General features: G+C 54.0%; 1 protein-coding gene across 1 annotated transcript in view; it reads right to left on the reverse strand.

Moving 5' to 3' along the window:
* FAM135B (family with sequence similarity 135 member B) overlaps positions 1-14739 on the reverse strand; it is a 213858-nt gene that overhangs the window by 15555 nt on the left and 183564 nt on the right. The window contains exons 10-13 of the mRNA XM_066379568.1: positions 11954-12109; positions 11027-11100; positions 7387-7541; positions 869-2951 (exon numbers count right to left, since the gene is read on the reverse strand). Coding sequence (XP_066235665.1) covers positions 869-2951; positions 7387-7541; positions 11027-11100; positions 11954-12109 — 2468 coding nt within the window. The remainder of the gene's footprint in view (positions 1-868; positions 2952-7386; positions 7542-11026; positions 11101-11953; positions 12110-14739) is intronic.

The raw sequence follows: 14739 nt of genomic DNA on the forward strand, positions 1-14739 counted from the left end.
GTGCTCCCGGCACCCTCTCTCCAGCAGGCCCTTCTCCGGACCTGGGTCCCCCTAGGCACACGTGAACTGTCCCCGCATGAACTGCCCCTTGTACCCAACTGCTCACATCTCCTCCCTCCTCTCACCATCTCCTTGTGAGACAGTGAGGACAAGCCCGGCCGAGAGAGACAGCACGGGCCAGGGAATGCCAAGTGCCTGCCCTGCACCAGTTCCGTCGATGACCTGGGCCATAACAGATATTTAAAAATGTTTGCAAAACAGCCACCTGAAGTGCGCGTGCCTGCGCGACTGCTCTGGGACACACCAGGCACGGGGAACTGCTCAGCACTTTGCAAACGGCTGAGTGAGACGGCACGCTCTGATGAAACGATTCTGTAATACGCTTCATCAGACATCCAGTTTGCAGGTGAGGTCGCAGGGGTGAGGGGTGGGCTTGGACATTTCAAAGGGCCTGACTGACTTCAGAACCCCACCAACTGGGGCTCGGGAGGCAGAACTGAGGAAGCCGCCCGGCTCCCCACATGCTCTTAGAAACCTGCCCTCTCACCAGGTGTGAACACAGAGAGGCAGTGATCCTCGTGAGAGGGTTAGCATAACAAAAACTGAAAAAAAAAACCCACTTAAATGCCCATCCCTAATAAAATTAATATCTATCTAGATACAGATGCGGGGAGAAGGAAGGATTCCACAGTGGCCCTATGTGAGGCATGGGCTCATTTCCTAACTTTCCCTTCTTCACACTCGCCTGCATTTCTGACTGGTGTGGTGTGGGTTTATTGCATTGTTTACATGAGAACACAACTGAGATCTCAGGTCTGAAATCGCCCGCATGACACTGAGCAAGACACGGACCGTCTACCGGGCTCACCTGAACATCCTCTCGCCGGCGTCCTCCTCCAGCTTGCCGGTGTCGGGGGACACCGCCCCAAAGGAGCCCAGGGGCTGGTGCGTGATGGGAAGCGGAGTCTGTCTGGAGGAGAACCCAGCCCTGGCCGGCGTCTCCTTGGGCACAGACGAGAACGGGAGGCACGTGGCAGTGCAGGACACGGATAGGTTGACGACCTCCACAGCTTTCAGGCTGTCCAGAGAGAAGGTCTCTGCAGGCGCCAGGGGGGACACCATGATGGAGGCGCCTGCCCTGGGCTCTTGCTGTCCCAGCACTTGGGGGTGAAAGGAGTCAGCCACCGGGGAGCACCCAGTGCCCGCCTGACGCCCCGCCTCCGGGAAGGTGCTTGCTCCTCCACCGCACGCCGTGTCCTCCACGCAAGCTGAGCTGCTTCGCTGGCCTGTGGACTCCGGGCCGACGGCATCAACAACGGCGGACGCACAGCTCAACTCAGGCACCTTCAGGTAAGCGAAGCTCCGGACCTCTGAGCTGCCGCTGCCGCTGCCGCTGGTGGAGGGAGCCCCCTTCCCCACACCCAGGGCTTCAGACATGCCCTCTGGGCTCTCCATTGGGGCTCTGGGAAAAGAGCCGTCCCCAGGGGTTTCCGGGGCAACGATGGAGGGTATTTTTAAATCAAAACCTTTGGTTTCAACACCTGGAGGGCTCTCAGTCCTGCCGTCAGGATGCCGGGCTCCTTGAGGGTCAAAGCGAGTCTCTTCGTCCTTGGGGACGTCTAGGTAGCCAGGGCCTGGCTGGCTGTCAGTCTCTTCGTCCTTGGGGACAGCTAGGTAACCAGGGCCTGGCTGGCTGTCAGCCTCTGGAACCAGCAGCACGAGAGACCCGGCGACTCTAGGGTCCTGGGTCCTGGAGCCGCCCCTGGGTGGACTGCCCTGTCCTGGGGGAGCCACGCTCTGGATGTGCCCGGCGGACGTTCCGGCAAGCCGTCCCCCCTGCCGCACGGTGTCCGTGTCCCCGGCAGGCTCCTCGGGGCTGCTGATCTGGGGCGCCGACATGGACTTTGTCAGCTTGGTGAGGGCCAGCTCCCGCTCCTCCTCCTCAAAGGGCAAAGAGCTGATGGAGGTGAGGGATGCCTGGACCCCGCTCGGCAAACTCACGTCGCTCTCGGCGTGGCCGCCCTCTAAGGAGTTCCTGTGCAGGGCGTGTCTGTGGACCAGCTGGTGGGGGACCTCCCGGTCACTGGGTAAGTCCAGGGCCCGGCTTCGGGCCTCGGACCAGGCCACGGAGCTGGGCTCGCTCTCGATGCCCGAGTCCGAGATGATGGAGGACGATCTCTTGATGGCCCCGAACCGCAGGGACGCCTCCTCCTGCTCCTCTGTGGGAGAGTCCCTGGGGGAAGCCCTGGCGTCCAGCGTGTCCTTCAGAGCAGAGGTCAGCGGGTCGCAGGACTCGCTGGGGAAGGGCTTCGGGCTGAGCGGCGTCATCCTACCCTCTGGGTCCGCAGCCTTCCCCAGGGTCCTCAGCTCGGGCAGCGCCGTCTTCTCTGCAGGGGTGGTATGTGGACGACTCCCGCCCGCCACCCCCTTGCTGAGCAGAGCCCCGCCTGACTCACAGTCCTCTCGAGAGCACGCACCCCCGTGCTGACCGCTAACGGCCACGGTGGGTTCCGCTCTGCAGGGGTGCTCACTGCTGGACTTCACGTCAATGTAGGCCAGTGCCGGGCCCTGGCCGTCCTCTGGGCCTGGGCTCCTCCCGGGCAGGTGGCCCTCTGCCAGTGGACGCACCCCCGCCTCGGGCCTCGGGCCGGTCCGCCCTTCGTCTTCGGGCAAACCCGCCTTGTCCTGGAGCTCACCGATTGTCAGATACACCTGAGATTGCGAACACACGTCCGCCCGGGCCGGCGTGGCCACGCTCTCCTCTGACTCTGGACAGCTCACCGCCTCTTCGTCAGAGTCCACTCGGGGTGGTTTCAGGGGGGTCAGGAGGAGGTTTTCCCCAAACGGTGGTTTTCTATGCACAACGTGGTTCCCGTCTCTGTCTTTCAGACTGGCTTTTGCCGGACTTGTTGATGGGACGTCAAAATTAGGGTAAACATTCCATGTATGCCCTATAAAAAGAAAAAGAAAAAAAAAAAAGCCCAACATACTGTAGTTTAAGACTCTAGGCCCACAAATTATTTAAATGCCTGAATGTATCATAAAGAATTTAGCTGGGCTCCGTGCCTGGTTCCTGGGAAGTAACCTCTAAATTCTCAGAACTTCTCCAAGTAATAGGAATGTCTTTGTATCCATGGGCCCTGAGAGCTGATGGTAGCCAGGGGCTCGTGGGGAGTCCTTTGATAGTCTACGCCAGGGGTCCCCAAACTTTTTACACAGGGGGCCAATTCACTGTCCCTCAGACCATTGGAGGGCCTGACTATAAAAAAAACTATGAACAAATCCCTATGCACACTGCACATATCTTATTTTAAAGTAAAAAAACAAAACGGGAACAAATATAACATTTAAAATAAAGAACAAGTAAATTTAAATCAACAAACTGACCAGTATTTCAATGGGAACTATGCTCCTCTCACTGACCACCAATGAAAGAGGTGCCCCTTCCGGAAGTGCGGTGGGGGCCGGATAAATGGCCTCAGGGGGCCGCATGTGGCCCGCGGGCCGTAGTTTGGGGACCCCTGGTCTACGCCAAGGAGATGACTCAGGGTGGGGTCTGGCAGTGCCAGAAAGACCTGCCATGTAATTAATTAGCTGGTTGAGGCTTTTATGCCAGGTGATCTCATTCCAGCCTCTGATGGAAGAAGATGGACTGGGGACTGAGTTCAACCAATGTGGCCAGCGACCTGATGGACCACGCCTGCATGATCAAACTCCAATAAAAACCCTGTAACTGAGGCTTCGGTTCCCACATACACCAAACAAACAAACAAAAAAACGGGGGAGCTGGACTTCTGCTTCCTTTAAAAAGTTTCAACCCTCCTTCAGGGCTTTAACAGACGTTAAAGGTATGACCATCACTACTGAGTGTGGCCAACATGGGGTACACCGTTGAGACACTTACTTAAAAACCGCATGGGACTTTGAGATACCATCACCTCGCCCCTTCCAGTGAAGTTTAGGATGGGGTCAAGGATTAGAAGAAAGACAGCAAAGACATGGATCTCTTCCCTCCCTGGGCACGCCCTTTGCCCCTGGAGAGAGTGAGCCGGTTTCCCTCCCTCCAGGGGAGTTTCCCCGCACCCTGCAGCAAGCTGGCCATCCTCTGCGGCAAGCTCCCAGCATGCCCTCTGTGCACATGTAGTGCAGCACGTCTACCTCCACGCTACAAGCCCCCGGTGCGTTTCCTGTTCCCAGTGGCGAGCAGCGTTTGGGTTTTAGGAATACCGTATTGCCCCACGTATAAGACGCACTTTAATTTGGGGACCCAAAATTTGGGGAAAAAAATGTTTGGCATAAAGTTATTGAACTCAAGTTTTATTCATCATAAAATTCATGCAACTCCTCACCACTGTCAAAACTCCCACTCATGAGCTTGTCCTCATCTGTGTCTGATGATGAATCACCGTCTTCAACAAGGAGCGCAAAAACAAGTGCAAAAAAGCGGGAAATGCAAGTAAAAAAACCTACAACCACTGTATAAGACACATTCAGTTTTTAGACCCCAAATTTTTTGAAAGAGGGTATGTCTTATACATAGAGAAATACGGTATCTCTGTCTCTATAGCCAGCACCAGGGCTGGCATATATGTCAACAAACTGTGTTCATAAAATGTACAGAAATGCAGCAGAACAAACCCAGTGGGTCTCGCTCACTGTTTCCATTGGTTTGAAAAGAAAAAAAAAAAATACAGCTTCCACTGCACTTAGTCTCACAGATGGTACACTAACCTCTCCTCCAGGCAAAATCCGATACTTGGCCATGGCTTAGAGAGAGGGGAGGTGGGGATGAATTATAGCAGCAAGCCAGTCTCGGCCTTAAAGGATTTAAAACATATTGAGAAGCATGTGCAGGTGTAGCGGAGTTTGTTTCTGACCAAGGAAGGTGGGCTGTAGCCTGGAGAAGACGAATTTAACCTTCTCCTGGGAAGGAAAGAGTGAGTCCTGGGCACAAACCCAGAGACGACGTTCAGTCCGCTCAGGCACCGGCTGCAAAACGCAACTCTTTTTTATTCCCCTTTTTGCTCCACTAAAGGAATGGAATGCAAATCTGCTAGCCTCGTTCTAAGTTACAAATATTAAGTCCACCAAGCCCTTGAGACGATAGGAAATAGTTCTCTATTTGGTAATAATTTTTGTTGTGGGATTCAGGGGACATCAGAGTATCGTGTAAAGGAAAGAGAGGTCCAGGACAGCTCTGGGCTTTGAGTGGGACATGGGTTACCCTGTGAAAGTAATTCTGGGGAAGGGGGTAAGGACGGGGACGGGGACGGGGACGGGGATGGGGACATGGACGGGTCAGGTGAAAGGTGTACGGGAGACTGCTCACTCCGAGAGCAACTGCCGTGGGGAGGATGGTCCCGTCCGCGCTGGGGCCCTGGTCTCAGCCGGATCCTGTGTGCCAAGCACCTTACAGAAGCTGCGGAGATGTTGGCCCTCGCATACTGCGTGGATACTGACCACGCACAGCTTAGAGCCATGGTGGTAAACCTGGTCCCTACCGCCCACTAGGGGGTGCTCCAGCTTTCATGGTGGGCAGGAGCGGAGCAACCAAAGTATAAATAAAAAGATAAATTTAACTCTAGTAAGTTGTTTTATAAAGATTTATTCTGCCAAACTTAGTGAAAATCCAACATAAAGTACTTGGTAAGTAACTATTATTAGATGCTTTAACTTGCTGTAACTCTGTTTTATAAATTTTATTAAATAAAGTTACTTTCCTACTTTATAAATCACCATGACTGTGGCACCGGTGGGCAGTTAGAAAATGTTACTGCTAACAGAGATACAGAAGTGGGCGGTAGGTATAGAAGGTTGACTACCCCTGGCTTAGAGGAACCTTCATGGGCAGGTGTGTCACTCTAGGGCACTGATATGGAGGGCGCGGGGCAGGGGGCGGGGCAGGAAGCCCCAGAGAGACCAGGCTGGCATTCCAGCTAACGCTGCAGAATTTGGGGTTCTGCTGAGTGAAGCCGACCTATAAAAACTGAAGCCACGCAACGCGGCGCTGCACAGGGTTGATGGAACTGAACTGGTAATCCATGAGGGCGTCTGTTAGTACGGACAGGAAAGGGGGCGGTCTGCAACCGAGCCTGAGGAATGACAATACCAGGTCTGAGCGTGAGGGCTTCCTCCAAATTTCTCCTCCAACTCTGCCAGTGTTCTCTAGTCAAAGCCTAAGACTCTAACGGAGAGGGTTTTGTGCACAATCACACACACAGTCTCCAAGCAAACTTTTTCCAGCTTTTCCCAGCAGCTGGGTTGGCGATCATCGCTAGTCGCATTTTAGCCGTCATACACTGTGTGAACACTAGATGTCAGCGTACAACCAAGAGCCACACCACAGCACTCCTTCGCGCGGCTGCTGGCGCCGTCCCAGGAAGTCACCTAGACTTTCAAGCCGTCTGTCCTATCTCAGATTGCAGGCAGTCTGAAATGTAAGTGCCCCCCCGGCCTCACTTCAACGGTGGGCACCCATGTCTCCTGGTTTAAAACACCTCCCGGAGACGAGGAAGAGGGCGTCACGGGCTTTGACTCAGAGTGAATTGGCTTTGGAGATCCTATGACAAGCCGCATGCTCTTTCACGGATACTAATACTCCTCGTGCCTCAGTTCATCTCTGCAAGGCTTTCGTTATAGGATTAGAACCCAGAAAACCTCCAGCGTAGGGCCTGGCACGTTCTAGTCCTTGAAGGGGTCACGGGCGCGTCTCAGCTGACATCCCAGGCAGCTGCGTGTCTGGTTTGCACCCGGCTCTCTTCGGGTGACCTATCAGCACATTTGCAAACCATGGGACATACACTGTGTGTGACCAAGTACACACACACACACACACACACACACACACACACTCTATCTTTCCTCCCTGATGTGAGTCCTCCATGCACTAATCCACACACTCATGCAGCCCACATCCTCAAGTACCTGCCCCGGCTCCTGGCGCAAAGCAAGCCCTCCACAGCAGTCTGACTGGATGCCCTTACCGTTCAACCAGGGACGACTTTATATCTGAACCGCACATTCGAGGTAAGCAAGGCTCTCCCCGCGATGCTCACGGCGCTGGGGAGATGGTAATGGGGAGTGCGTAGTTGTCCTACAGGTGAAAACTCTCAGGCACTCGGTACAATCCCGTCCACCCCAGAACGAGGAGGGAAGGGCGCCTGTACTAAAAATACCCTGTTATTACACTGGTTTGTCAACTTTACCAGAAAAATAAAGAAGTCATTCCCAGTAACTAATTCAGCCTTGCTGTTTGCTTTCCCTCTGAGAACTGAGAGACCCCTTCCTCATTCCTTTGGTCCCCCTGCCATTGGGACGCGAGTGGAGCAACAGACTGAACCCCACAGGGGAGCCCTGTTCTTGAGTCTTTCCGAAACAGACACACACCTGTCACTGGGCAGTCCACGTATCTGTCCTCAAAGATGACTGGCAAGCTGTTCCAGTCGCCGTCAATGTCCAGGCACTCGGCGGGCAGCGGGGGCATGGTGGCGAGGTACTCCGAGTTCCGGATGTCCAGGGACAGCTGGCTGTGGGCCTGTATCCTGGGGACACACGGGCCAGGTGAGCACCGAGGAGGACATAAAGGCTTCCCCAGTGCTGCCCCATGCCCTTAGCCCGAGAACACGTCCAGGAGATGTCCAGCAGACTCTGACAGTCACCACCTGTCTGTCCACCTTCCTCTCTCCCCCCACCCCCCCAGGCCCTCGTCTGCTCTGTACGGGAACCGGTCTGCGCCCTGAGATGAGGGTCATGGATCATCTGATCGGGTGAAACCCAGGGCGTCTATCACAAACCATTGAGGGGACTGTCATGCGTGCCATTCTAGTGGGACATGGGCTGAACGCCTAAATGGTGAGGAGTCCTACATTCTGGAGGAAAACATGAAATCTACATATTTACAGTCTTACATCTCTGACCAGCTACAGCACCCGGGGTCTGACGTATGTCTGTGGCACTTGAATTAAGAACCATCTCAAATTGCTTTTTTTCTTGCTTACTGTGTGGTCTAATGATAAATTACTTAATCTCTTTTGGGGCCATCTGGGTTTTTGTTTTTGTTTTTCTTCTGAACAGAGGGATTAATAACAAACCGTTCCTACCTCAGGAGGTTAACGTGAACATGAAACGAACCAGCCAAGCCCTGAGCACAGCCCAGCGCCAGCCCCAATAGAGTAAGCCGGCCTCAGGAGGGCAGGGAACGTGTTCACTGTTTCCAGCCCTGTCTACAGAGCATCGTGTAGGATGCGCGACCTTACAAACTGCACAGTGGGAGGTAAACCACCAGTGTGGGCCTGTGGGCACACGGACACGCCCCATCAGGTCGTTCCTTCCGCGGACTCTCACGGAACACCTCCACGTGGGCGAAGCGCTGGCCAGACAGCGGTGAGGCCGAGGGGACAATGAAACACACCCTGGCTACCAGCACGTTCTAAAGCATTTCTTGAACAGTTTGTTTGTTTTTTTTAAATACGGCCACCCCTTGCAGCAAACGGTCTCCATGCTGCGTGGCGCTGTGGTATAACCACACACACTCCCAGACACACACACACACACACACACACGTGCTGAAACAAGTTTCATTCAACACTCTGACTCTTATTACCTATTCTGGCTTCTCCCATCCTGCCCCAGCCTAGCCTACCCCCCTCCCATCCTCTGCCCTTTGTTTTTCTTCATTGAACAAGTGCCATTCCAAATCCACTAAGTTGATTTCACAGGCTAAATGATCGTGACTTATTGCTGGAGAAGCGCAGTCCAGTCTGAACTTGAACAAAATGGGTCTTGACAGACGAGCTCCCCCGGGACCGTCCTGTCCTCCTGCTTGTCTGTCCTCTTTCGGAGGATGGTGTGTGCCTTTCTGTCAATGGGCCGTCCTCCCAGCGGCAGCTCTGTCTCCCTCTAGCTCTGGTGTCCAGAGGAGCATGCCACTGTCTGTGCATAGTGCACAGTGACCAGCATCACGCAGAACCTGGCCCCTACCACAATTAAAGTTTCACTTCTGGTCACAGCACTTTATATCTTTCACATAGTAATTTTCTCCATCTGAAATAAAATATCCCTCTCTCTGTTTGATAGTTCTTATTCTTTTTATTATTATTATTAAATGAGAGGTGGGCAGGCAGAGAGAGACTCCACATGTGCCCCAACCAGGATCCACCCAGGCAGCCCGCCTACAGGGTGGTGCTCTGCCCATCTGGGGCCACTGCTCTGTTGCTCTACAACTGAGCCATTTTAAGCACCTGAGGGAAAGCTATGGGGCCATCCTCAGCACCGAGGGCCAATTTGCTCAAATCATTTGAGCCATGGCTGTGGGAGGAGGAGAGAGAGAGAGAGAGAGAAGGGGAAGGGGAAGGGTGGAGAAGCTGATGGGCGCTTCTTCTGTGTGCCCTGACCAGGAATTGAACTTGAAACTTCCACATGTTGGGCTGACACTCTACCACTAAGCCAACTGGCTAGAACACAGTTCTTAATCTTTTATTATTCATTTTAGAGAGGGGAGAAAGAGAAAAAGAGGGAGAGAAAGGGAACCGGGGGAGGAGCAGGAAGCATCAACTCCCACATGTGCCTTGACCAGGCAAGCCCAGGGTTTTGAACCGGCGACCTCAGCGTTCTAGGTGGATGCTTTATCCACTGCGCCACCACAGGTCAGGCCAATAGTTCTTACTCTTAAGGATCTAATTAAAAGTGTGTTTCCTCCTGAAAAGTTTAGTTTCCATCCTAGTCAATGCTGCACGCTACAAGTTAACATCTACCATGAACTGAAGGGTTACACACGTCTCTAATCTCGAAAGTTAGATGATGGGGCACCTATCACAACCTCCTCTCACACTGAGACACACTTTTCCATGGCGCTTAGTGTGTTTGGCCCGTCCAGGAGGAGAGCTGCCTGCACTGCGTCTGGTCACCTCCGCGTGTGCGCAGCCCCGGAGGACACAACCGCGGCCCAGCAGCCTGAGGTTTACCCGGGGGGGGGGGCTCATTCCTCCTCTGCAGTATTTTTCTCAGCTGTCCTGACTTTAGTTTTAGAAAATACATTCAGGCAGCTGTAGCTGGGGGCTGCAATGATTGAGTGAGTGAGTGAATGAATGAATAGGTGATAGGCTCTCGATAATTCTGCATAAGCTACTCTAACTCGCAGACGGGTTTTCCTTGGGCCCCCTCTCACTGTCACAACCCGTCAGGCACACTTTATGAGACAGTGTACTTTCCAAACACAAGGACCTGTAGGAGGAAATACGGTTACCAAGAGGGGGGTGCGAAGACCTTCTGGTCTGTCCTGAGGGACGGAGGAAACTCCCGTGTTTCTCTTCCAAGGTCTACTGGGGCCTCTCGCACAGGACTCCATCCACACTGAGATTTTGGTCCATCCACACTGAGATTTCGCAGTGAGCGTATCATTCAGAAACAAAGAGAAACCCTTGGGCTTGGGTGGCCAAGGCCATCGCACCTGGGAGGCACCGCCGTTTCTGCCCCCCTGGAGGGGAAATCTGAGCTGGGAAGGACCCCGTCTTTCATCAGCCCTCTGACATTTTTGAGTGTTTTGGTATTTCTTTCAGTTTTGGAGAGAGAGATGAACTTCAAAACGCATCCGTCCGCCTAATGAAGGTCAGTCTTAAGTCGTATGCTAAATGCGCCCGGTAGCCCCTGAGAAGTCCCTGGTGTAGTCCGTGTGTTTTCTGACATAGCCTGTGGCCACACCACCTGCTTCTCACTCATTTTTGCAAAGCAGACTCGGCCCAGATCTCTTCAGGGGCCCGGGGAGTCTCGATTCTGTCTGTGGAACCACAGTGACACTCAACAGAAGGAACCCGGGCTGTTGACCTTGTCCGCCCTGGGTGCCCCTGCCTCCGCGGTTTGCCGGACGCCCCCCCCCCCCGCCCGCAGAGAAGGTGCAGCCTGAGGGGACGGAGGTGGGTGGGCCTCCCGCCCGCACCGCTGGAGACGGAGGGAAGCGGTCACTTTCAACAACAGGGACTTGGGTGCCTGCTGTAAGGGTGCTATGTGGGCACGTCAGGGGTTTACTCACAGATTCTCCTGAAAGGTCAGGGTGGCACGTTTCTGGTGTTCCATATAAAAGAAGGCCTCGGAGAACCTTCGGACCTGCGGGAGAAAGCCACGGAAACAGCTTCGTTCGTGGGGTGCGCGCCACCTTGATCTTTCTAAGGGAACCGAGGTCGGAGGGGGTGGGTCCTAATCGGAGGAGCTGGGCCCACCCCTTCCCAGAGGTTCCGAAACCACAGCCTTGCTCTTCGTCCATGGCGGTGGGGGCCCCTCCCCTCTACAGCTCCAGAGACAGGTTGAGGACTCAGCTGACTGCACGTTTACGGTGAGGGACCCTCCCCTCTACAGCTTTAGAGACGGGTTGATGACTCAGCTGACTGCACGTTTACGGTGAGGGTCCCCTCCCCTCTACAGCTCCAGAGACGGGTTGATGACTCAGCTGACTGCACGTTTATGGATCCGCTCTTGCCTTGCTCTCTGTCCTGTGTCTATGTAGGTCTTACTTCTTCTATCAGATGATAAGGCCCTTGAAAACAGAGGCCATAAATACATGCAGCAGAAACAGAATTTGCAAAGCCAGGCATGCACGCGTGCCCCTAGGCACCCCGTGGACCCAGAGAGTCAGTCCCTCGGCAGGGAGTGGTGTCCACGCACATCCACTCTGGTAGCAAAGAAACACACCAAGAAGGACGTCCTGCATTTGAAATCACTTTTCACGACACTTTCAAAGCCCCTGTAACTTCCCTTGATCTGGACTCTGTTGTCCTCTGGTAGCTAAGGGAGGTTTTTTACAGAGGGAAGAGCCAAGGTTTGAGAGGCTAAGTGGAAAGAAAGAAATCTTAGGGCCCGTTCATGGCAGTCACCCCCAATTCTCACTCTGCCCAATAAACCAGCTGCCGGGGAGCTTCCTTGAGAGATCGCTGCATGGGATTCACACTGCATGACGCCTTACCCTCAGGGTGTGATGCTCCTGCGTGAGGTACATGGTCACGTGGGGGTGTAGAGTCACTGCGTCCAGGAACTGGGTCCACAGGGCCATCAGGTGGGAGGCCAGCCAGGTGAGGTCCTTACTGATCTGCTCGGCGATCTTGTCTGGACTGTTCAACACCTGAGGAGGAAAAACGGTGGCAGTGAAGGCCCCCTCCTCCAGGAAGCCCCTGCAGTCTTCCTCCTGCCATCCTTCCTGACTTCTCCTACCTTCCCTGGAGTTGACTCTTTACCCCGTTACATCCCGAGCTCGGGACTCAGCAACCATCACAGGATTCCACTTACTAATATTTACTGTTTGGCCTGTAGAACGCTACGCGGTCTCCTATGTGCTTCCCGTTTCATTCCTGCAGCCACCTTTTGGTGGCGTTACTGACCATCGCTTTGCGGAAGAGTTCAGTGAGACTCGGAGGGTTCCACAGTGCGGCCGGGGGGAAACACGGCCGCAGTCCACCTGCGGGCCGTCTAACTGCCAAGCCCGGGGGCCGCGTGGCCCGCACGTGCAAGGGCTCTCACGACGTGTCCGGGGGAATGACCAAGTCCTCAGAACCCCGAGTCCCGGAGCACTGAGGTGACGTCCACACGGTGGGTGCTCACGGTGGGCACCCCTGCTCCAGCGCCTTCCCCCCTCACGCCAGGTCTCTCTGGAGAAGCCCCGGTTGCTGGAACCCACACTGGCAGCAGCCAACCCACAAACTATGTGCTTGGGGGTGACGTTCATTCTGGACAGGTGTCCAGACACGGCTCCAAAATGAGAGAACGGACCTTACTGTCTTATTTTTTTTCTTCTTTCTTTTTTTTTCCCCTTCTCCTTCCTGTCTTATGATGGGAGCATCAGTCCCAGTGCTGGCTCTGTTGGGAGAGGACAGTCAAGCAGGACACAGCCTGTCTGGGTGCAGCCCCATGACCGACGGCCACAGGTGTCGGGAAGCCCACAGAAGAGGTCTGACTGACAGGAGGGCTAGGTCACGTCAGCCCCTGGGAAACCTCCAGGCTGCAGAGGGCGGCTCCCAGAGGGAGGAATGGCGACTTTCACCTTTAGATTCACTACAGAGCGTCCAACTCCGTCCTCGGCACCACGGTGCCCCTGACCACACCCCCTGCCCGCCCTCTGGCCCAGGCCACACCCCTAGCCCGGCCACAGAACCTGCCTACAGCGGCCTGAACACCCAGCTTTTCCCAAGTAGCAGGTCCCTGCGTGGCTGCACGTTCTGCTTGGAATGCCTTCTCTCACCTTCCCACCTCCCTCCCCTCGTCTCCACCATGGTGACTCGCCTGCTCTCCCCACCACCTCGTTTCTGACGAGGCTCTTGAAACAGCCGCGTGCTTATTATGCACATGGAAGACTAGGCTCCGTCTCGTCCGCTTGGCCTGGCCCAGACTCGCACGTGGCCCCGCTCACCATGTAGCTCCCCCCCCTTTCCTGCATTCTCACTGCAGCCTTCTCCATGTTCCCAGGGTCTGTCTACACCAGTGCTGGTCAACCTGGCCCCTACCGCCCCCTAGCAAGCGTTCCAGCTTTCATGGTGGGCAGTAGTGAAACAACCAAAGTATAAATAAAAAGATAGATTTAACTAGAGTAAGTTGTTTTATAGATTTATTCTGCCAAACTTAGCGAAAATCCGACATAAAGTACTTGGTAAGTAATTAAAGTATTATATGCTTTAACTTGCTGTAACTCTGCTTTATAAATTTTATAAAGTAAAGTTACTTCCCTAGGTTATAAATCACCATGACTGTGGAACCAGTGGGCGGTTAGAAAATGTTACTACTAACAGAGATACAAAGTGGGCGGTGGGTATAACAAGGTTGACTCCCCCTGGTCTACACCGTGGCTGATGGATGGTGGGAGCTCAGCCCTTCGTTACTGAGTGAACCGGTGGCTTTGCCCAGACAAGACGCACACCGTGCCTCAAGGACTGGACGTCCCTGATGGACGTCGGACATCGTAGCCTGTCACTCACAGCTCCCCCTCCACGGCAGCACTGGGGACACGGCACAGCTTCTGAGCTCGGCCACCAAGTGCAAAGGGGAGAGAAAGGAGCACTCTTCATCCAGTGTGTCTTTGGGGCTATTTTCTCCCCCCGCCCCAAGCTGATCACAGAAAGAGGCGCCACATAGGGTTAAGAAAGCTTCTAATTAAGCCACGGGGGGGGGGGCTCTCCAGCTCTCACAGATGCCTGATCCTCTGTGGTCACAGGTGATGGGGGTGGACAGGAGAGGCCCTCACGGGAACACGGCCACTTGGGCTCAATTGTCGGGAGCCGATCAACCACTGCTGGCTGACAAGGTCACAGCAGGAGAAGACCCACAACTGCTGGCTGACAAGGTCACAGCAGAAGAAGATCAAAAACTGCTGATTGACAAAGTCACAGCAGTGAAGACCAATGGCTGCGGGGTGACAAAGTCACCACAAAGGAAAGGCACAATACTTCCCCCTTTGACCTTTTTGAATTAATCTGGCCTTATATCCCCCCTTTACTGGGTGTGTGCTATTATTTGTGGCACAGGGATAATAGTGCCGTGCTTTCCCTGTAGATTCGTAGTAATTTCTTTGGAAATGAGACAGAAGGTGTAAGTTCCACAGAAAAGCCTGTAAGCCCCTTGAACTGGGCTCATAAACATAAGAGGCTGGCTATGATATCCCTCATAAAGGGTTAAGTTTGTAGGAGAATTTCTTCTTATTAATCATGTTAGAAAGAATAAAGTTAGAACTTAACTAGTATATGAATATAGTAAATAAATAAAGTT

Source organism: Saccopteryx leptura, chromosome 3 (genome assembly GCF_036850995.1).
Source record: "Saccopteryx leptura isolate mSacLep1 chromosome 3, mSacLep1_pri_phased_curated, whole genome shotgun sequence".
Classification (NCBI taxonomy): Eukaryota; Metazoa; Chordata; class Mammalia; order Chiroptera; family Emballonuridae; genus Saccopteryx; species Saccopteryx leptura.